The following is a 24,607-nucleotide window of genomic DNA, read 5'->3' on the forward strand; positions in this document are numbered from 1 at the left end:
GGCCGGGGCCGCTCCGGGGCCGTGGGCAGGGTCGGAGCGGCGCCTCAAGGGCCGCTTCCTCTTCCCTCCTCGGGGGTGAGTCGGCTCCCCGCGTACCGAGGCTGGGCCGGTTCTGCTCTGCCCGGCTCGCCGTGGCTCCGAGGGCAGCGGGACAGCGGTGAGCGAAGAGCCCGGCATAGGGGGGCGGCCCGGGGAAAGCCCGTGTGTTCCAAGGCACGTCAGTGCGAGCTGTCCTCTGTGTGTGTGTGCACTGTACAAACTCACTTAAGGAAAACAATTCTTTGGCTTGTGTAGCATCTAAACATTGCTACAAAGCACAGGAGAATAACTCGGTCTTTTTATTACAGAAGCTGCAAGAAGATTCCCTCCTGGCATGCTGCAAATTCCAAGAAAGGTATCACAATCGAAGGTAAGTATATATGTCTTGGGAGTTCAGGCTGCTTCTCTCTGCACCTGGAAAATGTTTTTAATGTGCCTGTCATACTTTTTGATGGTTAGTGTCTTCTTTGGTTAAGCATGTATTATTGTTTCTCTGGTATCTTGCTTCACTGCTTCTCTTGCCAGTGTGTGTGAGTGGTAGGAGCATTTCCCACTGCCACCTGGCTGAGCTCCTTCCTATCAGCCTGATGTGGAATCCTTTGTGAACTCAGTCCCTGGTTTTGTCTGCAGCTGCCTTGCTGATTGCTGGCACTCAGTCTTGGACAGCAAATTATTTCCATGCTGCTTTTTGCATGGATGAAAGCAGAGAAGCACTGTGTCTTCTTTGTGGTCCCAAGATACAGAACAGTCATGTAACAGAGAGTAGAAATCTTTTAGTTCTGTGGAATTTGCCCATTGATGAAACATTGTAAAGGCAAAGAATTCTGAGAAGAGGGCAAGGAGGAAATACTGAGAGACTTTCAGGTAGTGAACTTTATCTGATGTGTATAAACTAGATCTGAGAAACTGCTCATTATTTTCTTCAGGGCCTGGTGATGTGAAGGTCCCTATGCACGGTGAGAATACTGTGAGCTCTAGGTAAACTCACACTCTAAACAATTATAGATGGTAAATAGGAAGAGGGAAGGCAGAGGTGCAAAAGCAGCAACTTGTGAGGGTCATGTTGTGGACAGTGGCAGGGATGCAGACAGGACTAGAATTTGTTCTTGTTGTTTGCGGTTTTATTAAAGGACCTATTTTTGCCTTCATGTTTTGTGTTAGTTGCCTATTGAGGAGAACATCCTATGTGCGTCAGTAACGCTTGGAACTGGTTTTGTTTATGAAAAACTGTCTTATTTTCTTGGAAGGGAAATGTGAGCCTCTGCAAAGTGGGTTTTCCTTCAAAGCTTTATTCTGTCTGTAGGATCTCAGGATCAAAAGCTGTGCCATGACCATTTCTACTGTCAATGTTGGCTCACACTTTCAGAAATAAAAGCTTGACCTTGCTTCCCCTCTGTCTCTGCAGACACAGGTGCTGCCATGGTGAACGAGCAGCACACTGGCACCCTGCTGGTGCAGCTGGGGCCCAAGCTGCAGGCCCACCCGGAGAAGCTGCTGCGGCAGCGGCGAGGCCACGACGAGCGGCCGGAATACCTGGTCCGGTGGAGTGTTGTTAGCTCGGAAGAGAGAGCAGCGGGAGGCAGCGGTGCCTCCTCTGGAGACACCAAGGCAGAGAACATCTCCCTGTGGATGTCTGCAGAAGAGGTCTGCGCCAGCTGCCCGGCGCTGCTGGGCCAGACGAGGCCGTTGTCCGCGGACAAAGTGGCGCCGGACAAAGCGCCGCTGGACGAGGCCTCGCTGCTGGAGATGAAAGCCGACGTCAGGAGCCTGGTGCAGCGAGCCGGGCGCCAGGTGGCCGAGGCCGGGACCCCCGAGTGCTCCGTCCTGAGCACGGTGCACGTGCTGGGCGCCTACGCCAGCATCGGCTCCCTGGCGGGCGCCTTCAGGGAGGCGGGAGCCCTGGAGCTGCTGACGGCCATGCTGTGCCACAGGGAGCGGCGGATCCGCCGCGGCGCCGGCGAGATGCTGCGAGCTCTGGGGGCTCACGATGCAGGTGGGGGCTGCTCCTGCTCAGTGCCGCTGAGGAGGGCTGGCTGGGCAGCTGGGGGTGCCAGCCTTCGGGAGGGGTGAGGTGCCTGGGAAGTGGGCGTGTCTCGGGGCTTCTTGGCAAAAGGGGAAGAATCAGTCGGGATCTTTTGGACTTTCGTGGTTGCAGTTGTCTGGACTGTTTTGGAGTTAGAAACTCTTTCCCCTGCCAGGTTTCTGAGCTGGGATGCTGATTAACTCTTAGGAGGACTTAGGCCAAGGGGATTGGCAGAGTGTGGGGTGACTCTGCTCCAAGCTGTGCGTTGGAAAATCTCTGGCCTGTTTTTGGCAGGGAACCTTGCCTCAGGCCCTGGATAGAGGCTAGTCCTCATTTCAGAAGAGCTGCTATGGCTTGGCCTGATGAGGCTTGGGTGCAGCTGGAAGGTTGCTGGTTGTGGTGTATCCCACAGGAGATCCGGCTTTCCCTGTCCTAGTGCCTGAGTTCATGCAGCTCTGAAGTGGGGCAGATGAGGGGCTGATTCAGGTTAAAACTCGACTTCTTCCCTGGGATGCTGTTCTGGAATCAGTTATTTGGGGTTGCTGCTTTGTGAGAATCTTGCAGCGTTAGGGGTAGAAAAAAAACACCATGGAGCAAAATGTTGCCACTGCAGAGGAAGGGACAGAGCGTGGATCAGGTGACATGGAGCAGCAAAGCTGTTCCTTCCCTGCAGCTCTGTCTCTGGCAGGGAGGGTGGGGCGAGGGTTGTCTTTCTGGGGCCTGAAGAGTTTTTGTTGTTGTTGCAGGAATCTGGGCCCATGTCCTGCTGTCCCTGAGCCAGCAGGATGGCATTGAGCAGCACATGGACTTTGAGAGTCGCTGCACCTTGCTGGAGCTGTTTGCTGAGATCACATCCTCTGCAGAGCCCTGCATGTCCTTCGAGGGGATTCACCTCCCACAGGTGGTGACGGAGCCGCCAGCAGCCCTGGGCCTGCGGGGCGTGAGGGGCCAGGAGGGGTGGGAGCGGGGGCCAGGGCTGGCACCCTTATCTGGGACAAGAGGGGACTGAAGGTGGGCAGGGGAGCAGGACTGGCTGTAGGGAGAGCTGGGACAGGGCCTGGGGCTGGTGCAGAGGCACCTGGAGAGCCTGGTCTGCCAGCAGGGAGGGGAGGGTGGCTGAGAGGTCTCTGCTGCTGCCAGCTGGTCCAGAGCTCTCACGGGAGCCTGCCTGGGAATGAGCTGGTGGCTCAGGGAGAGCTGGGGGCTGGAGGTGCTCTGCAGGCTGAGCGTGAGCTGTGCTTGTTGTAGATCCCTGGGAAGCAGCTGTTTGTCCTGGTGAAGCGCTACCTGTGTGTGACTTCCCTCCTGGACAAGCTGAGCAGCGGTGTGGAGCAGGGAGAGGAGCAGCAGGGCTGTGCTGTGCCCAGCCCTGTCCCTGAGGAGAGGAGCCGTGTGAAGCAGGAGTTTGAGTTCAGCATGGCCATGGCCAACCTCATCTCGGAGCTGGTGCACGCCATGGGCTGGAGCCACAGGCACAAGGCAGAGCCACTGCCCCAGTGGGACCTGCAGCCTCGTCCGGCCCGATCCATCTTCCAGCACAAGCCCCCAGCCAGCACTGCTGCCCAGAAGCCTGTGTTGCCTTCAAATCCTGGTCCTCACAAGAAGCAGGGCTGTACCTTCCTGACTGCATCAGACTTTGCAGACAGCAGTGACTACACGGAGTACTTGCGGGCAAACCTGGTGCGTGGCATGCGGGTGCGCTTGCTGGAGGACTGTGGTGACATTAGAGCTGGGGAGGAAGGCGAGTTTCTCCAGAGCACGAATAACATGCACACAGTACAGGTAGGTCATGGGAAGGATTCTTCTGGCTGCAGTGGCAGAGGGGAGTGACTGGGGTGACTGCTGAATTCCTAATGATGCCTTTATGTGCAGGAAGTTGGACAATAGGCGTGGCTTAATGTGTATGACTGCTTCTGTCCTAGCAAAACACTCACCTTTCAGAGCTGGAGGGGTGGGTTGCATGGAAGGCTAGTCTGGTTTTGTATGGGTTGTGCCACTAAGATTTCTTAGCTTCTAAAACAGGCCTTACCATAAAAAGTCTGTCCCCATCTTTCTTACAAGCCCCCTCTAAGTATTGAAAGGTCACTGTAAGGTTTCCCTGGAGCCTTCTCTTCTCCAGGTTGAACAACCCCAACTCTCTCGGCACTTCCTCATAGTAGAGGTGTTCCATCCCTCTTACTGGTTTTGTGGCCTTCCTCTTACCTGCCCCAACAGGTCCATGCCTTGTACTGAAAGTCTTCAGAGCTGAATGCAGTTCTCCAGGTGGGGTCTCACCACAGCAGGGCAGAGGGGCAGAATCACCTCCCTTCACAAGCTGGCCACACTGCTTCTGATGCAGCCCAGGATATGGTTAGCTCTTTGGTCTCTGAGTGCACAATGGCAGGTCTTGTCCAGCTTTTCATCCACCAGTTCTGCCAAGGCTGCTTTCAATCCCTTTGTCCTCCAGTCTGGAGTGGTATTGGGGTTTGCCACAACCCAGGTGCAGGACCTTGCACTTGGCGTTGTTGAACCTCATGAGGTTCCCACTGGTCCCTTTGGATGCCACCCCATCCCTCAGGCATGTCAACTGCACTGCTCATCTTGGTGTTGTGAGCAAACCTGCTGAGAGTGCAGCCAATCTCACTGTTGTCACTGATGAAGATATCAGATGGTATTGGTCCCCATACAGAGCCCTGAAGGACACCACTTGTCACTAATCTCCAGCTGCACATTGAGCTGTTGACCTCTGAATATGACCATTCAATCAATTCCATCAAAAATAGTCCATCTGTTGAATCCATGTCTCTCCAATTTGAAGAGAAGGATGTTGTGGGATTGCTGTCAAAGGCCTTACAGAAGTCGAGAAAGGTGACAACCATAGCTCTTCCCTTGGCCACTGATGTGGTCACTCCATCATAGGTGGCCAGTAGGTTGGCCAGGCAAGACTCTCCCCTGCTTTTCTGGAATCACCTCCCTGTCTTCCATGTACCTCAGTTAAAAGGCTTTTCTAGTTCTGGTCCATGCATTGGTGATGTTTCTATTCAGGCCTTCTCAGCTGAATAACTGCCTTGCATCTTATTTTTTTTCTCATTCTTATAAACCACTTATTTTTAAGTGGTTTATAAACCTCTTTTATAACCCCCTCCATAAAGATAACTTGCAAAGGAAATGTATTTCATACCGATTCTCTCTTTGTCCTTATACATCTTGGTTTCTAATATCTGAGTTTTCCTAAAATTGTGGTATCTGTTTCTTATAAAGTTGTACTTACTTTTACTCTTGATGAACTGGGCACTTGGAAAGAGCTCCAAGATTCTTTCATTATTTTCTCCTGTTGCCAGTGACATAAATTTCAAAGGGTTTTTGCTTCAATGTTGAGCTAAAGTGTACTGTTAGCTTCCTTTCCCTTTGTCCTCTTGGTGCCTTGGTTTCCCTCTTCTCTCTATTTTTCTGTTTAATTTGGTTGAATGAATTTGCAGTTGCTCCATTCAGGCTTGTTTTCAGTAAGTTATTTGTAAGGCTCACACTATTAACAAAACCAGATCTGAATGGCAACTGGGCCAGTCCATCACAACTCTGTCTCTTACCTCGTCTCATCTTTCCTTCGTTGCTCTGATTTCTGTTGTTTTCCTTGCCTTTCCAAAGAAAGATTTTCCCTGTTGTGTCTGGTCCTGCAGCCCTATCTTTCCATGACTCCTTTGAGATGGCATTTGGTACATAACTAGTTCAGGTCAGAGATACATTGAAGACTATTTGGTGTTGTGTGTAGTTTAACTCAACTTCCTTCCATACAGTGCTTTCCCAAAGTCTGTCAGCATCTCATCTGTCCAGCACAATGGGTTCATAGTAGCACTGGTGTAACTCCAAAAGAGCTCAGTGAAATAAGCAAACCATAAAGTTTTTCTGCTGTATTGTAAAGCTACTGACAGGTTGTGCTTACTGTTGCTGGGTTCTCCTTATGCTCAGAAGGTTAAATGTAACACTATAGTATGGGAAGCCATAAAAAGTCCTTCTGATTTTTGAGAGGCAACTTGGACAAAGCAGAGGAAACAATTGCTGCCTTTGAGACATGCTTGTCAAGAGCCCAAAACCTGTTTGAGAGGGTTGATGAATAACCAAGGTCATAAAAGTGCCCTGAGGTACTTTATATACAGCTCATCTGCCTCAAGGTAGTGTTGGTTATGTCCTTTGTCTGCTTTTCCCAAGGCACCTGCAGCTTAGCACTTTTGGAACAGGTGTGATTAACTGGATTCACTCATGCCTCTGCTGCTGTACTGAGATCTGTACTGGTTGGAGGCAAAGTTAGTGTTTTTTTAAAAATAAAGATCCAGGTGTAACCAAGGCAAGAGGTTAGTAAAGATGGTATGCCTCAAAACTGGACAATGTGAGTGCTGAAATCTGTACAAAATTTCTATGGTCTTCTACTTCTTTGGGAAGTGGGAGGACAGATGTAGCAAGAGGACAGAACAAGTGAGCAGATCTGATTGTCTGGATTTGTTTCACCCACAGGTTTTACAGCAGTCGACGGGTCGGACCTATTGGGTGCGGTGGCACATCCTGGAGATTGTTGGCTTTGGGGAGCAGTGGGAAGATCCTGCTGCTCAGGAAAAGGAATGTAGTGTGAGAAAGAGCTTCAGTCTAGACACAGGTGAGATTGTGATGTGTGTGTATATCATCTCTTTCTTTCTGATTATCCTGTGGAATAGCAGTGGTGACCTTTATGTGGCCAAACACACAGCAAGTAGCAGGCTGGGTTTAGAAAGCACTATTAGTTTGTGTGACCATGTAAAGCTAGTTAAGGAATTGCATGGCTTGTGATTGAATGGAATATTTTTGAACCCTAGACTCCTGTCGAGATGTATAATGAAAGTAATGATATAAAAAGCATAAAATTTTATTTAAACTGCAACTGTCAAAACTTTGTGTTTGAATTAACTGACCGAACAGCCAAAACATGAATTTCTCTGAGAAGTTCTTAGAATTTCTCTGAGATGAAGCTGTTTGGGGGCACTCAAGTCCCCTTAAGTAATTGATAAGGATTTTTAAAAGCATGAACATAGCAACAATTTGTTTAACTGTTGAGCTTTAAACAAGGTGTTAAAGTATTAAAGAACTGTTTTCGTAAGACATCTGCAACATCTCCTAGAAAATTTAACATTGCCCTTGTACTGGGAGAAAAATGAAAGGCAGAATCCAGACTTCAGATACCCCTTTCTTGTTCAGCATCTGACATGATTCTAGCCAGGGAAATCTATTAAAGTAACTCTTTTATCACAGCTGTGGCCTTCTAGAATATCTTTTGTGTAGAGTGGTTTGGATTTACTGGCTGCAAGAGAGAATGTTGATGAGGTCAGCAGCAAATTGCACACTTTGAAACTATTCTTATTGCCAGTTGAAAAGATGGTTTCTTAAATGGCTTCTGCCTCTTGTATTTAAAGGCTTAACTTCATGCCAGTGTGCAGTGTCTAACTTAAAAAAGACTTAGTTAGATTTCTCCTTTTCATGGTCTTTCTGATTTTGGGGAAGCAGGAGCTCTGTTTCACTTCTATGTATAACTCTTTCCAGGCATCATATCCCACTTAGAGTATGAATTGGAATGTGGGGTGTGCAGCAGAGGATGGGGGAGTTGGCAGAGCTGACAGTGCCCTTCCTTGCTCTGCTCCCCTGCAGTTCCACAGGCATTCCTGTGCAAGCCCTTGGGGGGGCTGTACTCCCTGCCTTACCTGGGGCAGCGGCTGCCCAAGGCTGCAGACACCCTGAGCCGTGCCGAGTGGTGGGAGCTGCTCTTCTTTGTGAGGAAGCTGGAAGCACAGGAGCAGAAAGAGATCACCTGTCTCATCCAGCAGCACCTGGGAGAGCAGGTAGGGACCAGTGCCTGCAGCAGGGAAATGGGAGGGAGGAGCAAAGGGAACACAAGGGAAGGGAGCAGGCCCAGAGGAGATGGCAAGAGTGAGCTGTGCAGGGCCAGCCTGAGCGGGGCAGAAATGGGAGGGTGAGTGGGGCTGCAGAAAGCTTGGAGAGCTTGGCCCAGCAGAGCAGTGATGGAGATGAGAGGAAAGGCAGTGTCCCCTGACTGACTGAAGAGTGACTGTCCAGCAAGGTTTGGGCAGGGGAGGCAAGGCCATGGGGTCACTCTGCCAGTTGCAGTGGGGTGCCGAGCACGGGTGGGAGCTGTGGGCTGGTGGGAGTCGGGCTGGGGACAGGCAGGGGAGGGTGGCAGTGGGGAGTGGCCCCGGGCACCTCTGGCGGTGCAGCCTTTCTGTCCGTGGTGCCAGTGGCCGCCACCAGGGGCGTGGGGTGCGTGGCGAGCCCGAGATTAACTTGTCCCCACGGTGTGGCTGTCGGAGGTGGATGAAGAAGCCCTGGTGCAGCTGTCGGCACCTGCGGAGCTGGCCCAGAAGGTGCTGCAGGTCCTGGAGGAGCGGTGCCAGGGCAGCTCTCTGCGGGACCTGCGTGGCTCCCGTGCCTACGCCAGACACTTCCTCGGGAGGGGAGCAGAGCAGGATGGTGGAGGGAGCCCCGCAGTGTCCTCAGAGGGTGACAGGAGCAGCGGCCCTGAAGGCACAATGGCCAAGGCAGCAGAGGGAGACCTTTGTGCAGCCCCAGGGCCGCCCCAGGGCCGCGGTGAGGCAGCGAAGTCGGATTCCCAGCTGTTCAGCGAGCTCTTGGAGAGGGAAGGGCTGTTCTTGCCGGAGGTGACGGAGGAGCAGAGCCAAGGTAATGTCCTGCCACACGCTGGGGCACAGGCGCGGTGCTGGCAGCGGCACTGCTGCCTCCACAGGGGAGGGCTCTGGGCAGGGCACGGGGGCCATGCAGCCAGGGCTGCCTGAGGTGGGGGTGCCTGTGGGTGCTGGGTGTGTGGCTGTGGGGCACCCTGGGAGCTGCTGGAGGTGTCAGCGCTGCCCTGACGGCTCCGTCCCTCCGGCCAGCGCTGGGCAGCTCCAAGGGGCTGAGTGAGAGAGGCTCGCTGGCCAAGGTTGCAGCTGTGGTGGAGGTGATCCAGAGCAGCAGCTCAGCGGTGGGGCTGCGCTTAGCCGGGCTCAAGCACATCCTGGAGATGCTGGAGGAGGAGCCCAAGTCGGAGCAGCAAGCTGGCACAGCCCAGGGCGGGCTGGGCATCGGGAGTGCCGGGTGAGTGCTGGGGTGCTGCAGAGCCCTCCTGCTGCTGCCTGGGGAGGGCCCTGTGGGCAGGGTGGGGGCCGGTGCTGAGCTGGAGGAGCGGGAGGTGGCAGCGGGAGTTGGAGGATGGTATGTGCGAGAGGAAAGGCGGATTTTGTGTCCCTTTGTCCCAGGCAGGCTGGTTGGCAGGGCTGTCCCAGCTGCAGCGCGGGCAGGAAGGAGGCGGCTGTCAGGGCCCGAGGAGGCCGTGCCTGAGGTGTGCTGTGCCGTGCAGGGAGAAGCTGGTGCAGGTGTCGGTGGAGCTGCTGAGCGTGGAGGCGGCGGAGAAGGCGCTGGTGGCGGTGACGCTGCGGCTGCTGGCCGTGCTGCTGGCCCGCTACGAGTGGCGCGTGCCCTTTGCCACGGAGGGCGGCGTGCGGGCCGTGCTGGCCCGCATGCAGCAGCACGGCTGCTCGGCCCTGGTGCAGCAGGCCGGGCTGGCGGTGAGTGAGTGCCCGGGGCACGCCGGGGCGGGCAGGGCAGCGCGGGCTGCCCGGGCGGGGTGGAGGGGCCGCTGCCCCCTGCGCCGCTCTCGTCCTCGCAGGCCCTGAAGGTGCTGGTGGGAGCTGCGGACGCTGAGCTGGGAGGCGGCGGCGGGAAGGGCCTGACCTGGAACCACGGCGACGCGCAGATGCTGCGGGAGATCTTCGCCAGCATCGGCTCTGCCTCCAGCAAGGGCTCTGCCAGCCTGCTGAGCAGCATCCCTGCCGCCCTGAGCACCATGCAGAGGGTCCCAGGGTAGGGGCAGCGCGTGGAGAGCGCTGAGGTCGGGGGGAATCTGCAGGGGCAAGGACGGGCAGGACGGGCAGGTGGCTTGTGGGCGCAGGGGCAGGCTCTGTGCCTGGGGCAGGAGAGTGGCACGGCTGTGTCCCTGCAGGGGCTCCTCAGGGGTGCAGAACGGGCTGCTGGTGGTGAACATGCTGATGGATGGGCACCGGGGCCTGGCGGAGCAGCTGGCGAGCTGCGATCTGCTGGCGGCGCTGCAGAGCTGCTGGAGGGCCGGGCAGAGCAGCGGCTGCCCCCAGGCAGCGCTGGCCCTCAGCGCCATCAATCGCCTGGCGGAGCACGGGCTGCCCCTGGGCCCGGAGGCAGCAGGTACCGCGCTGCCCACCCTGCCCGTGCCGCGGCCCCGCGGGTGCCACGGGCAGGGCTGCCTGGCCCCGCAGGGCAGAGCACCCTGAGGGGCTGCTGGCGCTCCGTGAGCGCCTGGGCTGGGCTCACGTGTCCCTGTCACGGCAGGCACGGAGCTCCTGCTGGACCCCAAGGGCGTGCAGATGCTGCTGGGTGGCCCGGACGATGGCAGCCTGTCCAAGGAGGTGGTGGTGGCCCTGGAGCGGCAGCTGTGCGGCCAAGGCCCTGTTCCCACTGGCCAGGTGGCCCAGCTGCTGCAGGACCACAGCTGCTTCAGGCTGCTGCTGCGCAGCTTGGAGCTGCTGGGGACAGAGAAGGCCGTGAGCCTGAGCATCCTCAGGTGGGTGCAGGGTGACTGAGGGGGATCTGGGACCCTCTCATGAGGTGTGTGAGTGCTGGGGGCCATGGTGGGGAGAGCCAGTGCATGTCTGTGGGTCCTGGTGGGGCTGTTCTTCACTGGGGGCAGGCTCACCCCAGCACGTGGGCAGGTGCTGATTGGTGTGTCCTGGGGCACGGGGCCACGTGGGGCCACAGCAGCTGTGCCTGGTGCTGGTGGGGACATGCAGGGGCAGCAGAGCACATGCCTGGGTGCTGGTGGGGTGTGCAAGGTGCCAGGGAGCCTCAGTTCCCAGTCCCTGAGAGGTGCCTTCCAGGTGGGACAGGGAAGCAAGGCTGCCTGTAGCCCTGCTGTCCCTGTGCCCACACTGAGCAGGCCCCCTCTGTCACCCAGGATCCTGAACAAGTTCGTGGACAGTTACCAGGAGGATGTGCTGCCCTGGCACGAGTGTGTGGAGCCCTGTGTGTCCTTCCTGATCACCCACAGCAGCAGCTGGGAGGTGAGGGGGCCCTGGGGCTCGTGGCAGGCAGGGTGGCTGTGCTGGCTGTGCCTCAGCCGGGCTGGGCAAGCGGGGCCCCGCTGGTGGCCCCAGCCTGGCCTTGTGTCCGAGGCACTGGGAGAGGTGGGGAGGGGCTGTCCTGGCCGTGGCCGTGTCCTGGGGGCCACGTGCCCAGCCTGGCTGTGCCTGGCCAGGCTCTGGTGGGTGCTGCTGGGTTGGGATGAGGGGAATGGAGCTGCAGCTCTGGCTGCTGGGGGCCCTGGGAGCTGCCAGCAGTGCCCCGTCTGCTCACGGCTGTGTCTCAGTAGGTGCTGCAGGAGGTCGTTGGCTTCCTGCACCGCCTGGGCAGCGCCAGCAGGGACTGTGTGGTGGTGATGTGCCACGTGGGCACCCACGAGGCTCTGTCCAAGGCCCTGGAAAAGCACAGCACGGTCCCGCCGTTGGCGCCGGCCCTGCTGGAGCTGGTGGCGGAATGTGAGAAGTTCTCCAGGCTCTACAAGAAGCTGACGAGCAGCATCTTGGCTGGCTGCATCCAGGTGGGCCTGGGGAGGCACAGCTGCCTGGGGATTTGGGTCTGGGGGCACCAGGGTGTCCCTGCTGCTGAGGGATGGCCTTGTGCTCTGTACCTGGCACAGCCCTGCGGGGGCTGAGGGCAGGAGGACCCGGGGCCCCTGGTAAGAGCCTTGCCCCGTCCCACAGCTGGTGCTGGGACAGATTGAGGAGCACCGCCGGAGCCAGCAGCCCATCAGCATCCCCTTCTTTGATGTCTTCCTGCACAACCTGTGCCAAGGTGAGTGCGGGCAGGGGGAGCTGACCCCAGGCTTGGTGGCTGGAAGCTCCATGTGCTCTGCCCACAGGCTCCAGCATGGAGGTGAAGGAGGACAAGTGTTGGGAGAAGGTGCAGGTCTCTTCCAACTCGCACCAGGCCAGCAAGCTCACGGACAGGAACCCCAAGACCTACTGGGAGTCGAACGGCAGCACCGGCTCCCACTTCATCACTGTGCACATGCAGTGTGGAGTGGTGATCAGGTGGGCTGGCAGGGCCGTGTGCAGGAGAGATCCCTCTGGGGATCTGTGCCAGCCCTGCCCCAGTGGCTCTGTCCTGGGGCCAGCGGGCTGTGGCTGGCAGGGCGTGGTGCCGCCAGGGCTGGGGCAGGCAGGCGGAGATGGCTGGGCAGCCCCATGGTGTTTGTGTGTGCAGGGAGCTGAGCATGCTGGTGGCCAGCGAGGACTCCAGCTACATGCCATCGAGAGTGGTGGTGCTGGGCGGGGACAGCCCTGCCACCATCAGGACGGAGCTGAACGCGGTGAGTGCCCGTGGGAGGGGCGGGGGCTGCTCCTTGCTGTGCCCCGAGCAGGTGTGGCTGTGGTGGGAGGCCCGGGGAGGTGGGAATGGCAGGGGCTGCGCTGTGGGAGCCTCCTTGGGCTGCCTGTCACGCTGAGGGCTCAGTGCCTCCCTGCAGGTGACCATCCTGCCCTCGGACAGCAGAGTGATCCTGCTGGAGAACATGACCCGCTTCTGGCCCGTCATCCAGATCCGGGTGAAGCGGTGCCAGCAGGTAGGGGGGAGCAGGGGCAGGGCCTGGAGCGGGCCCTGAGGGGCGTCGGGGCCACAGGAGCTGAGGGTCCCGCTGTCCCCTAGGGTGGCATTGACACACGTGTGCGTGGCATCGAGGTGCTGGGTCCCAAGCCCAGCTTCTGGCCCATCTTCAGGGAGCAGCTGTGCCGGCGGACGTTCCTCTCCTGCACTGCTCGGGCTCATGCCTGGAGCCAGGAGATCTGCCGAGACCGGGGGCGGCTGCTGCAGCTCTTTGGCAGGTGAGTGGTGTCCTGGCTGTGCCATCGCATCCCTGGTGTCCCAGGGCCCGGGGGGACATGGCTGGCAGCCTGTGAGGGGACTGCAGGGCTGGGAAAGGAGCAGCTGGTTGGGAGGGGCCCTTGCTCCTTCCTGGCCACCAGTGGTCCTTCCTGGCCAGGGCCACCTTGGGGTCATCTGGGTTTAAGCTGGGCTAACCCCCCAGAGCAGGATGCTGGTCCCCGCAGGGGCTGGCACATCCTGGCAGAGGTTGGCCGGGCACAGCAGGATCTCGTGGCCACAGGCACTGCACAGCCCCCATTTGGCGGGGGCTGTGAGGCCCCAAGGGCCCCTGGCGGCAGGCCCTGGTGACAGCAAGGGGCCCTCCCTGGCTGCTGGGGCCAGTGGGGCCAGGGAGCCATGGTGCCTTGGCAAAGGGCAGAGCATGGAGCCAGCACCGTGCTCTGCTTTGCCACGGGAGTTCTCCAGCCCTTGGCACCGAGCACTGCCCGCTCGCTGTTGCAGACTGAACCGGGCGCTGCAGCACGAGCAGGGCTTTGCCAACCGCTTCCTTCCCGACGAGGAGGCAGCCCGGGCACTGGGCAGGACGTTCTGGGAGGCCCTGGTGACCCCCTTGGTGCAGAGCATCACCAGCCCAGGTAGCCTGCGCTCTCCGGGACCCGGCCGTGCGCGCCCCGGGCAGAGGCGCCCGGCTCTGAGTCTGGTTGGCCTCGCAGGCCCTGATGGTGTCAGTGCCCTGGCCTGGCTGCTGAGTGAGTACCTGGAGAGCGTGGAGCTGCCCCGCCGTGCCCCGGGACGCAGGGCTGCCTTCGGTTCCTGCGTGCGGCGCCTGACCCAGCTCCTGGTGCACGTGGACCCCGGCGGCCCCGAGCCAGAGGAGACCAGAGCAGCTGGTGAGCCAGGGGCTGCCCTGCCCTGGGGCTGCTCCAGAGGGCCAGGCTGTGGCCGTGGGGCTCCTCTGGGGAGCATCCCATGGCACAGAGGCTCCTGAGCCGGCGAAGGCTTGTGGTCATGCCCCAGCAGAGGCCGTGCCTCCCCGGCATCCCCTCAGCCCTGCTGTGGCGGGTCAGTGTGCGGGGCCTGCCCATGGAGCCACACTGAGCCTGAGGTTGACCCTTGGCAGATGGGAAGGAGGGGAAGAACAAGGAGGTGTTGGCCAGGACTGCAAAGGTGGTGGTGGAGAAGTCAAGAGGCCTGTGGGGAATCTCGCAGTGCTGGCGTGGCGTGGTGCAGCAGCAGGTAGAGCTTGGAGGGCTGACTGGGAGGGCTGTGGGACCTTCCCTGGGTGCTTGGAGCAGGGAGTGGGGTCTGGCAGTGCCCATGGGGAAGGCACAGGGCTGTACCTGGCCCCCACAGAGCCTGGAGCGATGTGGGGACAGCTCTGCTGTGCTGCCACCCTGGCACAGCTGGAGCGTGAGCCAGGCCAGGAGACAGGTCCGGTGTTGGGCTGTAATTCCTGCTGGGCGCTGCTGCATCTCCGTAGTGCCCCCAGAGCCCCGGCTGCCCTCGGAGCTGCGCTCCCACCTTGGCAGCCCCGCAGCAGCAGCAGCAGCAGCAGGGCCCTGAGTCCCGGGGAGCCAGCAGGCAGCTGGCGCGGGCAGGGCAGGGCTGTTCCAGGGGCGCATCCCGCTGGGCTCAGCCCTGGCGCTGCTCCCGCAGGTGCAGCGGTTCCTGGAGGCGGCGGGGCAGGCGCCGGACCTTGCGGAGCGCTACTGCCGGCTGTACCAGCGCCTGCGCGGGGCCACCGAGGAGCTCTTTGGGCAGCAGGCCGCCTTCGTGCTGGCCCTGGGCCAGGGCTTTGCGGGGGCTTTGCTGCAGCTCTCCTTCCTCACTGCCCTGCACGTGAGTCGGGGGAGCGCGGCCCCAGGGCCGTGCCCTGGGCAGGGGCTGGGGAGCTGCCCTGGCCTGCGGCCCTGGGGCAAGCTCTGGGTGGGTGGTGTCCTGTTCCCCCCTGAGCCACAGAGCCCTGCCCTGGCACCCCGGTGGTGCCCGGCTCAGGTGCGTGGCGCTGATCCCAGCGTGGGCCCGGCCCTGGCACACTCCGGCCTTGGGCTGGTGCCTGGGCACCCTCGGCCCCTGCCCGGCAGTGCCAGAGTTTCCCGGCTGCTCCCTGCAGGGACATTCCGCCAGCCCAGCCCTGTGGGCACCTGGTGAGCCCTGTCTGCAGCCTGCCCTGTCCCTTGCAGGTGAGTGAGCAGTTTGCCCGCTACCTTGACGTGCAGATCCAGGAGCTCCGCAGGGCTGCGGGCAGCACGGGGCCTTTGGAGCGGCTGCAGCAGTTCCTGGAGCCCTTTGTGGTCTTCAGTGGCCTGGAGTTTGCCCACACCTTTGAACACTTCTACAGGTGAGGCTGCTGTGTCTGCCCAGAGCCAGGGGCCTGCTGCAGCGTGGCCTGGTGTGCTGGGGGAGCTTGGCCTGCTGTGGCAGCGGTGCTCCCGCTTTGCTTTTATGGGATCATGGAGCGTGGAGGGCCCGTGGGAGCTGCCAGTGTGTGGAATCACATTCCCTGCTGGGGACAGGGAGGGGACACGTGTGTGCTGCCAGGCCCGTGTGCCGTGGGGTGAGGCCGGGCTCGGACCTGTGGCTGTCTCCTGGTGGGTGGCTGGTGGGCACAGGGCTCGGGCCCAGCCTGACTGGAGCTGGTGGCCATGGCAGGCACTACCTGGGGGACCGGCTCCTGACACAAGGGCCGTCGTGGCTGGAAGGAGGCATCGTGGAGCAGATCGGGCTGTGCTTCCCCAGCCGCTTTCCCCAGGACATGCTGAGCAACTTGGCCGAGTCGGAGGAGCTGCAGCGGCAGTTCTGCCTCTTCCAGCTGCAGGAGCAGGATAAGCGGCTGCTGGAGCTGGACACAGGCCTGGACGAGGTGAGAGGGATCGGGGCTGGGGAGCCCGGGGGCCGCCGGCTTTCCTGGTGGGATCCCGGGGCCTGACTGGAGCTGCCCTCGTGCCCCTGTGGCCAGGTGCTGGGAACAGCCACGGTGGTGGCAGATGTGCCAGAGGTGAAGGTGCTGGCCCTGTCCCCGCGCTGCTGGCCCGTTTCCCCGCTCTGTTACATGGAGAACCCTGGGAGGTTTTTCCCGGCGGTGCTGAGCTCCCCACTGGATGAGTTTGCTGACTTCTGCCGGCAGAGTGAGTGCTGTGGCTGGGGCTGTGCCCAGAGCCTGGAAGGCAGCTCAGGCACAAGTGGTGGTGGGCTGGGAGTGCCTGGCAGGGCTGGTCCCCGTCCCTGACGCTGTCCCTTGCAGGCCAGAGCCAGCTGGGCTGGGAGTGCAGCAAGCCCCGTCGGCTGCAGTGGACGTGGCTGGGCCACGCCGAGCTGCAGTTTGGAGACTGCGTTCTGCACGTGTCCACGCTGCAGATGTACATCCTGCTGTGCTTCAACAGCGCCCAGGTAGGGCTGGAGCCACGGTGGGGGCTGGAGCAGGGCAGGGCCGTGTCCTCCCTTCCCTTCTGGTGGGGGCTCCAGCGGTGTTTGGGGCACGGGACCCCGTTGTTAGGCAGGGCCTGTGGCCAGTGAGCCTTGGCCATTGCCCTCGCCCCCCGCGCTGCAGGAGGTGGCTGTGGAGGCCCTGCTGCAGGCCACAGGGCTCCCTGCTGACCTGGTGCACCACGCGCTGACACCGCTGACCCAGGGCCAGGGCGTCCTGGTGGGGAGCTGCACTCCAGGGGGTGAGTGTGGGGCTGGGGCACCCAGGGGAGAGGGGCTGGGCTGAGCCCCGAGGGGGGGCTGGGCTTTAGGGGTGCAGGAGCTCATAGGGCCGGTGAGGGAGCTGGGTCCATGTGTTGGTGCTCGGGGCACAGGTGTGTCTCAGGGTGGGGCCTGAGGCCAGTGTGGGGCTGGGGGTGATGGTTGGGGTGGCGCTTGGGGCCGTGCATGGGGCCTGGGTCAGCGTGGGTGGGTGGGGGAGTCTCAGTCTGTGTGTGGGCTTGGGCCAGGCCAGGGGCCATGTGTGTCGTGGCTGTGGCTTGGGGCCACACGTGGGGGACAGGGCTGGGGTGGCCAGCGGTGCAGGCAGCCTCAGGAGGCCCAGCTTGGGCCCCCCAGGCACACGTGTGCCCTGGGGCTCCTTCAGGGCCCAGCTCAAGCTCGGCTGAGCCTGGCTCGGGTGCTGGCTGCAGGTGCCCTGCGGCTGAACCAGGCAGCCCTGGCGCAGAGCTGCGGCCGCCAGCTGAGGCTGCTGCCCCAGCAGAGGTACCTGCGGACAGAGAGGGCCGAGGTGAGCGCCCTGGAGAGGAAGAGGAACGTCCTGTGCTGCCTCATCACCCGCATCCTCAAGGGGGAGAAGCAGCTGCACATCGACAACCTGGTGTTCAGGGTACGGGCTGCAGGGGCACGGGGGGCACAGGGGCTGCCTGGGGGCTGCAGCCACTGCACTGGGGCTCCCTTGCTGCCACAGGTGATCGATGCCTGTCAGAAGGGAGAGCTGGGCCCAGGGGTGCAGTTCCTGAGCTTCTGCTGCCACAGCGTGGACGTGCTGTCCTGCATCCTGCACCTGCTGAACCAGGGCTACCTGCGGCGCCAGGAGGGGAGGCCTCATGTCTTGGAATACATCTCTGCTGAATCCACAACACCTCTTGGTGGCCATGCACAGATGACTTTCCAGTGCAGGCCAGCCCAAGCATCTCTGGAGGAGGATGGCAGAGACAGCCTGCATTGGTAGGGGTGCATGTCACCAGGTGTGGAGGGGTGTGCATCTCCACCCGGTGTGAACATGGCACGTTTCTCCATGTCAGGCAGGATCCTGGCACAGACAGGGCGGAAGAATATCTCATGGCAATGCTACAGGTGCCAATGGGGCACACGCTCAGTCCAGAGGAGGCAAAGCTGCTCATGAACCAGACAGTACAGCAGGTCCAGGATACCCTGAGCATACCAGATGATGTTGCTCGGCACCTCCTCATGCACTGCAGGTGGAATGTGGATTTCCTGATCCAGTGCTATGTGGAGAACCGTGAGGGCCTGCTCATCTCCTCAGGGCTGCAAGTGCAGGATGTCCAGCCTCCCCCAAGCCCTGGAACCCACTGCCCAGTCTGTGTGAACCAGCTGTGTCCCACTGAGAAGCCACCAACCCTTTGCTGCATGCACTACTGTTGCAAGGTGAAGGTCCTGGGGCCTTTGGTTCCTGCTACTTGACAGGCAATTGCTGCTGTCTACTTGGAGCAGCTGTTGTTTGTCTGAAGATGTTATCAGGGAATTTTTCAGAGCTTATACATTCTCTTTCCTCAGCTCATTTTTTTTTGTTGTGATCATTCACTCCCTGGCTTGTCTATTCCCACTTTTGTGCTTTGGGGTACTTACCTGTGATCTGTGGGGTGCTGGGTGGGAATGGCTTCCAGGGTCACACAGCCCTGCTTAGGTCTGATCTCTGCTCTTGTGCCCTGACAGCCCTGTTGGAGGGAATATCTCACAACTCGCATTGAGCAGAACATGGTTGTCAACTGCACCTGTCCCATATCCGAGTGCCGAGCTCAGCCCACCACAGCCTTCATCTACTCCATCGTCTCCTCCAAGGAGATCATAGCCAAGGTGAAGCAGGAGGGGTGGCTGCTGGGTGTCCAAGCTCTCCTACATTTTGGTCAGCACTGTCAGATAATTTTGTTGCTGCTTTTTCCCTTCCTGTTACCAAGACTGGCAGCTTGATAATGGTGGCCAGCCAGATTGTGTCTGTTTTCTCTGATTATGGTCAATACCAGCTGTTCAGGAAAGCATAACATCAACAAAAGAGCACAGTGGTGTTTCCTCTAAATATATCTCTAGCAAGCAACATTTCAGGGGCATCATTAGTTCAGGACTAGATGAGAGCCATGGTAGCAGTTCATGACAAGTATCCTCTAGTGCTGTGCTGGAAGCAATCAAAATAATAATAATAATAATAATAATAATAATAATAATAATAATAATAATAATAATAATAATAATAATAATAATAATAATAATAACCACCAAATGAACACATGAGCAATTTCATTTTACTGCTGCATCAGTGACCCCTATGCCCTTTCTCTTCCGTTGGTCTGTGGCTTTGAGCAGTTCAGGTTTTTGTGAAGATGGCAGGGATTACCACATCAGACTTAATTTTCACTCTGTGTGAGTCTACAGACCTATCCAAGCCAGGCTTTCTGTGCTCTGCTTTCCTTACTGCTTGGTCATTAGGCTAGATGCTAGTAGTAGATGCTTGTTCTAAAGCAGATGCTACTTTTTCTGTTCTTTCAGTTTTTAGGGCTGAATGTCCTCCCCACCTAATGGCAGAGCTGTAGCTGTCACATGACAGACTCTTTTTGTTAACTGCTGGGCAGAACAGTCTCTTTTCCACTGCTCTGTTGTTTGACAGTTGTATCTTTTGGCTTGTTTTTTACAGAAAGTGTTTGGAGAATTAATGCATATATCTGGACAGTTAGTCCTTACTGCCTTTGCAAATCCCATAGTCACACCTGTCTGAAAGCAGGATTTAGTAGCCTGTTGCTGTGACTGTTTTATAAAAGGAAATAATTATTGCAGGTTGACATAAATAGCAGCTAATTTTAACAAGATGCTCTGATGCTGTCACTGAAATGTTATGTTTTCCTTTTGATCAGTAAGTGGTGTGGCTGGAGTGTTAACATCTGATGCAGAGTGACACATACAGTCATAGAATATTTTGGGTTGCAGTAATCTGTGAAGGTCTCTAGTCCAATCCTGAGCTCAAAATAACTAGATTATTTTATGAAGATCTAATGCTGGAATTATATTTAAACATAAGAAAACTGTTTGTTGGGGTTGGGTTTTTTTTCCAATAGTAAGGGTAGTGAGACATGGCACCAGTTTGGGGAGAGAGGTTTTTAGTCTCTCTGCTTTGGTATATTCAAAATCCAACTGGACACAGTCCTGAGCAATCCTGCTTTAAACTGGAGAGGTTGAACCAGGTCTTAATTTCCAGAAATGCCTTCCAACCTCAGCAATTCTATGAAATGCAACAGCTTCCAGATATGATATGGTGGGGATAGGAAAATGAACACAAAAGGAATGGAAGGGTAAACTGGCTGAGTGCTGTTTTGTTGTGAGCAGCTGTTTGGTGAGATGCACAGCCCAAAGCACCAGACACTGCTTTTAAGGCTTAACCATGCAGCTTCTCAGGCTTAAATCTCTTTCCTGGCTTCTCATTACAGTATGAAAAAGCCCTCCTCAGACGCTATGTTGAGTGTTGCTCCAACCTGACATGGTGCACCAACCCTCAGGGCTGTGATCAGATCCTCCTTAAGGATGGACTTGGTTATGGAGCAGCCTGTTCCAAGTGCTCCTGGATATCCTGCTTCAACTGCAACTTCCCAGAGGTGAGGCTGAGCTGGATCACAGGCTGTACTGTCCTAGGTTTGGCACACACCCTTCTGCTTTTGTGTGGCTGACTGATTGTCTTTCTCTGTCTCTCAGGCCCATTATCCTGCCAGCTGCAGCCACATGTCTCGGTGGGTGGATGATGATGGATACTATGAGGGAATGACAAGTGAAGCCCAAAGCAAACACCTGGCTAAGCTCATTTCAAAGCACTGCCCAAACTGCCAGGCTCAGATAGAGAAAAATGAAGGGTGCCTGCAGTGAGTATAAAATTTTTGTGTTTGTTACTGGGTGGCACAGTCCCTGGCTGTGGTGTAGGGAAGCACTGTCAGGAACTGTCTGCAAGTGGCTGTCAGGACTGAGCGATTCCCACTGTCCTTGTGCAGTATGACATGTGCAAAGTGTAATCATGGCTTCTGCTGGCGCTGCCTCAAGCCCTGGAGGCCGAACCACAAGGATTATTACAACTGCTCTGCTATGGTGAGTGGTTTGCTGTATCTCCTTGGCTCATGCTTGTGCTCAGAGAGCCCTGTAGCCTCTCAGAGATGGTAAGCATCTCCACTTGGGCCCTTTGGGCTTTGTGAATTGACCAGACTCCACTCTAGACTTTGTGGATTTGCCAGCAATACTGGCATTTCCAGGTAGCCCTGTTACTCGAGGGAAATTGCTACAAGTTCCTGTACCTTTCCTTTCAGGTGAGTAAAGCAGCTTGGCAGGAGAAGCGTTTCCAGGATTACAATGAGAGATGCACCTTTCATCACCATGCAAGGGTAAGGCCTCCTCCTGCCTTTGCAGATGCTGACTGCTGCTCAGCCCCGGTGAGCAGGGCACTTTCTGTTGTGTCAGTGTCTTCTCTGCTTAGAAGCAGGCTTCACATCCAGGCTGGGATCACTGGATGATCATTTTGCCCTGGCTCTGACATCAAGGAGCAGTCTTTGGCTGCTTTCTTCTATCCAGCCTGTTGTGGAAACTGAGCACCTGACTTGTGGTGTTGAGGGGCTCAGAGTGGTGCAGGAGTTGGAAGCAGTGGTGACTGAAGGCTGAGCTCTGCTCAGAGCTGAGGTGCTGTAAAAGGTTGAAGTGATGGCACAGTAGAAATGTCATAGTTGGATGCATTAAATGCTCTTCTGCTGCCTGAATCTTCTGGGATGGCACTTCAGAATGCTTAGCAATTATTTGTGTGGAAGGTGCTGTTTTTTCAGTCTTGTGGAGCTTGACAGTGACATTGACTCTTTCGCCCCCATCCTTTGGTTTTTGCAGGAATTTGCTGTAAGTCTGAGGAACAGCATTTCTTCCATCAGAGAGATGCCAAAAATTAGGAACTTGACCTTTGTTCTTGATGCCTGCAAAGTGCTAGAACAGGCACGGAAGGTAAGGCTGGATAATACAGTCTTGCTGAGGTTTAGACTTAATTCTGCTGGTGTGAGGAGACACCAACCTTGTTCTTCTCCAAAAAAGAGGAGACAGAGAAAGCTTGAGGGGAGGAGTAGCATCAGGACAGGGGAATAGCTCATGTCTGCCCTTCCCTGCTTTGAGTCCGAGTTGAACTCTGTTTGCAGTGTTCCTGACAGTAAGGTCATAGGATTTGGAGCTCAGTCATCAATTCATAACTGGAGTTTGCCACTTGTTGAAATGCCTTTGTTGTGGGCTCTTGGTGCTGTACAGCACCATGCCTGCTTCCTTTTGGGCTCCATTCTCTTTGTTCACTGCCACTTTTGTTCAGCCTGGGCTGCCCAGCATTGCCTAGGTCCTGTGTGCTGATGGGTTTGACTTTTGGCTGCTGGTCAGTCACACTCATTATGCATTTACAGTCTGTGTTCTTGTGATGGTTTGCAGGTGGGAAAAATCAGTTATTTTAGACTTCAATATAAAATAATTGGACATTCATTTCCAGTCCTGCTAGTAGATGGAGTTAGCCTGGCACTGCTGTTCCTTGTCACAATGGGTCACTGATAATAATGAGGTCTGGAGGGGTTTGATGCTGCTCCCTTCTTGCCCACTCTGAAGCTGAAGGAGGGTGCTTAACAAGATGATCTGTACTTTACCAGGTGCTGGCCTACTCCTGTGTGTACAGCTACTATAACCAGGACACTGAGAGCATGGATATTGTGGAACAGCAGACTGAGAGCCTGGAGCTGCTCACTAATGCTCTGCAGATCCTTCTGGGTAAGTCCTGCAGCCTCCTTGAAGTTGTGACTGGCGTTTCTAGCTCTAGCCAAAGAGCAGCAGCTCAGTAGTGGGGTGATAGCAAATACAGCAACTCCCAGCTGGCCTCACTTCTCCCAGACCAGTCCTTGCCTGCTTGATGTCATTTCTGAGGAAGTCCACTTGAGTTTGGCTGCCAGTAGAGATTGATGCAGAAATGAGCAACATGTTCTGTTCTGAAAGAGGAATGCATTTGCACAGGGGATCTAAGCAGCTATGGCTGGCTTCATAATCAGAGCCAAGGGCTTGATCTCTACTCAGGAGTGTGGGATGCAGCATGACTTTGTTGGCCTTGAATTGCAGAGGAAACCCTGCTGCAGTACCAGGACCTGGCCACTTCTCTTCAGCTCCTGAAAGCAGAGCACTTCCACACGGGTTTGGAGTTGGTGCGGCAGATCAAGGAGCGGCTCTTTGCAATCCTCTGGCACTCCACACAGGTGAAGGCCACATGGCTGCTCGTGCCTTGGCTTGCTCTTTTGGGCAAACTAAAGGGCTAGATCAGCTGAGGGGATAGACTCAGGACTGTGTGTGTGCAGGGTAAGGGTTTGCAGCACAAATTACATGCTGTTTCTGTGTCTTCTGGCTGTTCTTTCCTGCTAACAGGATTTCCATGTTGGGCTCCAGACTTCAGGAGATGCTGTTCAGAGAAAGTTGAAACTTGCAAATGTGCCTGCTTCAGCCCTTGCAAGTACAGGGTGAGTTTTCTTAGTGGGTTACAGGGGAAGGTGAGTGAGTGCAGACAAAAAGCAGGTGAGCAGAGTTTTCTCCTGTGCTCACTGACATACAAAAGAGTGAATGGCAAACACTGATTACTTGCATCCTGTTTTGTGGTTTTGTGGTTAAATTGCTACCTCCCCCTGAGGTAACAATTTAAGTGATGTAGTGGTGTAGGGAAACGAGCAAAACTCCTGCTTGTATGCAGCTGTGATCAAGAAAGCTCCATCACTGGCAGACTCAGTTATGGAGGTTGCTCTCCCTGGACTCTCCCGAGTTTCTTTGGCTGGGGATGCTGAGACAATGACAGGAGGGTGTTGTGGGGCTGGGTCACAGCTGATGCTCACAGCTTTTATGCTCTCCTCCTCAACAGGCAAAAACGTATCCTCCTGTGTGACTCCCCCAACACAGATGAAGGTGGCAAGGAGGTTGAAGATGAGGAGTATGATCCACAGTGGCAGGAAGACTATGATGATGATGATGATGACCTTGATGAAGACAACTTTATGATTGATAATGATTCAGATTGTGATTCTTACTTTGATGATAATGATAGCTATCGTAGCTAACACTGGAAGGGTTCTGTCACCCAGCCTTGCCACCTTGGACCTCTGCCTCTACTTTTTCTCAACCAGTTTGTGTTACTGTTTTTCCTCAAAGGCAGGGAGGAGCTCACAGATGGAACAAAATATTTCCTCTGGGAGGTTTCTTGCTCAGTGACTCTTGAATATGCAGGAACATGCTCTGGGCAGCTGGTCTGTGTTACTGTGGCCACCTCTCAGAAAGACATCTCCTTGCCTTTTTCTCTTGTCTCCAGTTCTGCCTGTAGGTATTTAATTGAGTTAGAAAGCCCACCTGCAGAGTAAAGACCACTTGCCACCTGTTAAAGGGCTGCTCCTTGTCCTTGGTGTGCTGTCCCCAAGGGCTGGGCACTGGACAGGGTGGCACATGTCCCAGCACAGCACTGTCTAGCAATGGCCAGTGTCTAGAAATGCTGTAAAAAGATACATTTACACTCAAAGCTTCCCAGCTGGTGGGATTCTCTCCAGCCACAGATGGATGTGGTTCAGTTCCTCTGCTTGAGAGGAGCTGCATTTTTGCCCTTTGTTGGAGTTTTCTTCTCTGTTATGAAGCAGGAAGGGCCACTATGAGTGACACAAGTTTGCAGGATTGTTTAAGTTTATAAATATATGCACACACATATATTTTATATACATATATATATATATGCAGAGGTTGTTCAGATAATAATGTATCTTTGCAAAAAAAAAGAAAACCCTGAGGAACAAGGGTTGAAAAAAGTTCTGTTTAAAAAAATAAACAGTTTTCTTCTAGCACAAGCCTTCTTCTTGTCTGTGGGGAACAGGGGAGTGGAGGGAGAGCAGGATATCC

The 24,607-nt window shown here is 56.4% G+C and overlaps 1 protein-coding gene across 1 annotated transcript; it reads left to right on the forward strand.

Moving 5' to 3' along the window:
* Positions 1-24,549, forward strand: CUL9 (cullin 9). Its single transcript, XM_066546183.1, has 42 exons — positions 1-75; positions 348-409; positions 1,445-2,032; positions 2,809-2,963; positions 3,311-3,844; positions 6,551-6,689; positions 7,712-7,902; positions 8,389-8,758; positions 8,971-9,172; positions 9,435-9,642; positions 9,744-9,937; positions 10,077-10,294; positions 10,439-10,670; positions 11,061-11,166; positions 11,475-11,702; positions 11,866-11,956; positions 12,024-12,195; positions 12,368-12,473; positions 12,630-12,725; positions 12,809-12,984; positions 13,487-13,620; positions 13,699-13,875; positions 14,106-14,221; positions 14,642-14,824; positions 15,169-15,326; positions 15,638-15,848; positions 15,945-16,113; positions 16,230-16,375; positions 16,536-16,653; positions 17,104-17,300; positions 17,382-17,641; positions 17,719-18,082; positions 18,371-18,511; positions 20,131-20,295; positions 20,393-20,556; positions 20,683-20,776; positions 20,992-21,066; positions 21,557-21,667; positions 22,345-22,462; positions 22,805-22,938; positions 23,105-23,196; positions 23,589-24,549. The coding sequence occupies exons 3-42, from the start codon at positions 1,459-1,461 to the stop codon at positions 23,782-23,784; spliced, it is 7,515 nt and encodes a 2,504-aa protein (XP_066402280.1). The 5' UTR covers positions 1-75; positions 348-409; positions 1,445-1,458; the 3' UTR covers positions 23,785-24,549.
* The last annotated feature ends 58 nt before the right edge of the window (positions 24,550-24,607 follow it).

Source organism: Molothrus aeneus, chromosome 3 (genome assembly GCF_037042795.1).
Source record: "Molothrus aeneus isolate 106 chromosome 3, BPBGC_Maene_1.0, whole genome shotgun sequence".
NCBI classification, from domain to species: Eukaryota; Metazoa; Chordata; class Aves; order Passeriformes; family Icteridae; genus Molothrus; species Molothrus aeneus.

Excerpts from the sequence above, each read along its gene's own strand:
- CUL9 (XM_066546183.1), top strand. The coding sequence starts at position 1,459 with ATGGTGAACGAGCAGCACACTGGCACCCTGCTGGTGCAGCTGGGGCCC. Across the intron at positions 12,474-12,629 it reads TCAGGACGGAGCTGAACGCG|GTGACCATCCTGCCCTCGGA; the intron begins GTGAGTGCCCGT and ends GCCTCCCTGCAG. Across the intron at positions 21,668-22,344 it reads TGCTAGAACAGGCACGGAAG|GTGCTGGCCTACTCCTGTGT; the intron begins GTAAGGCTGGAT and ends GTACTTTACCAG.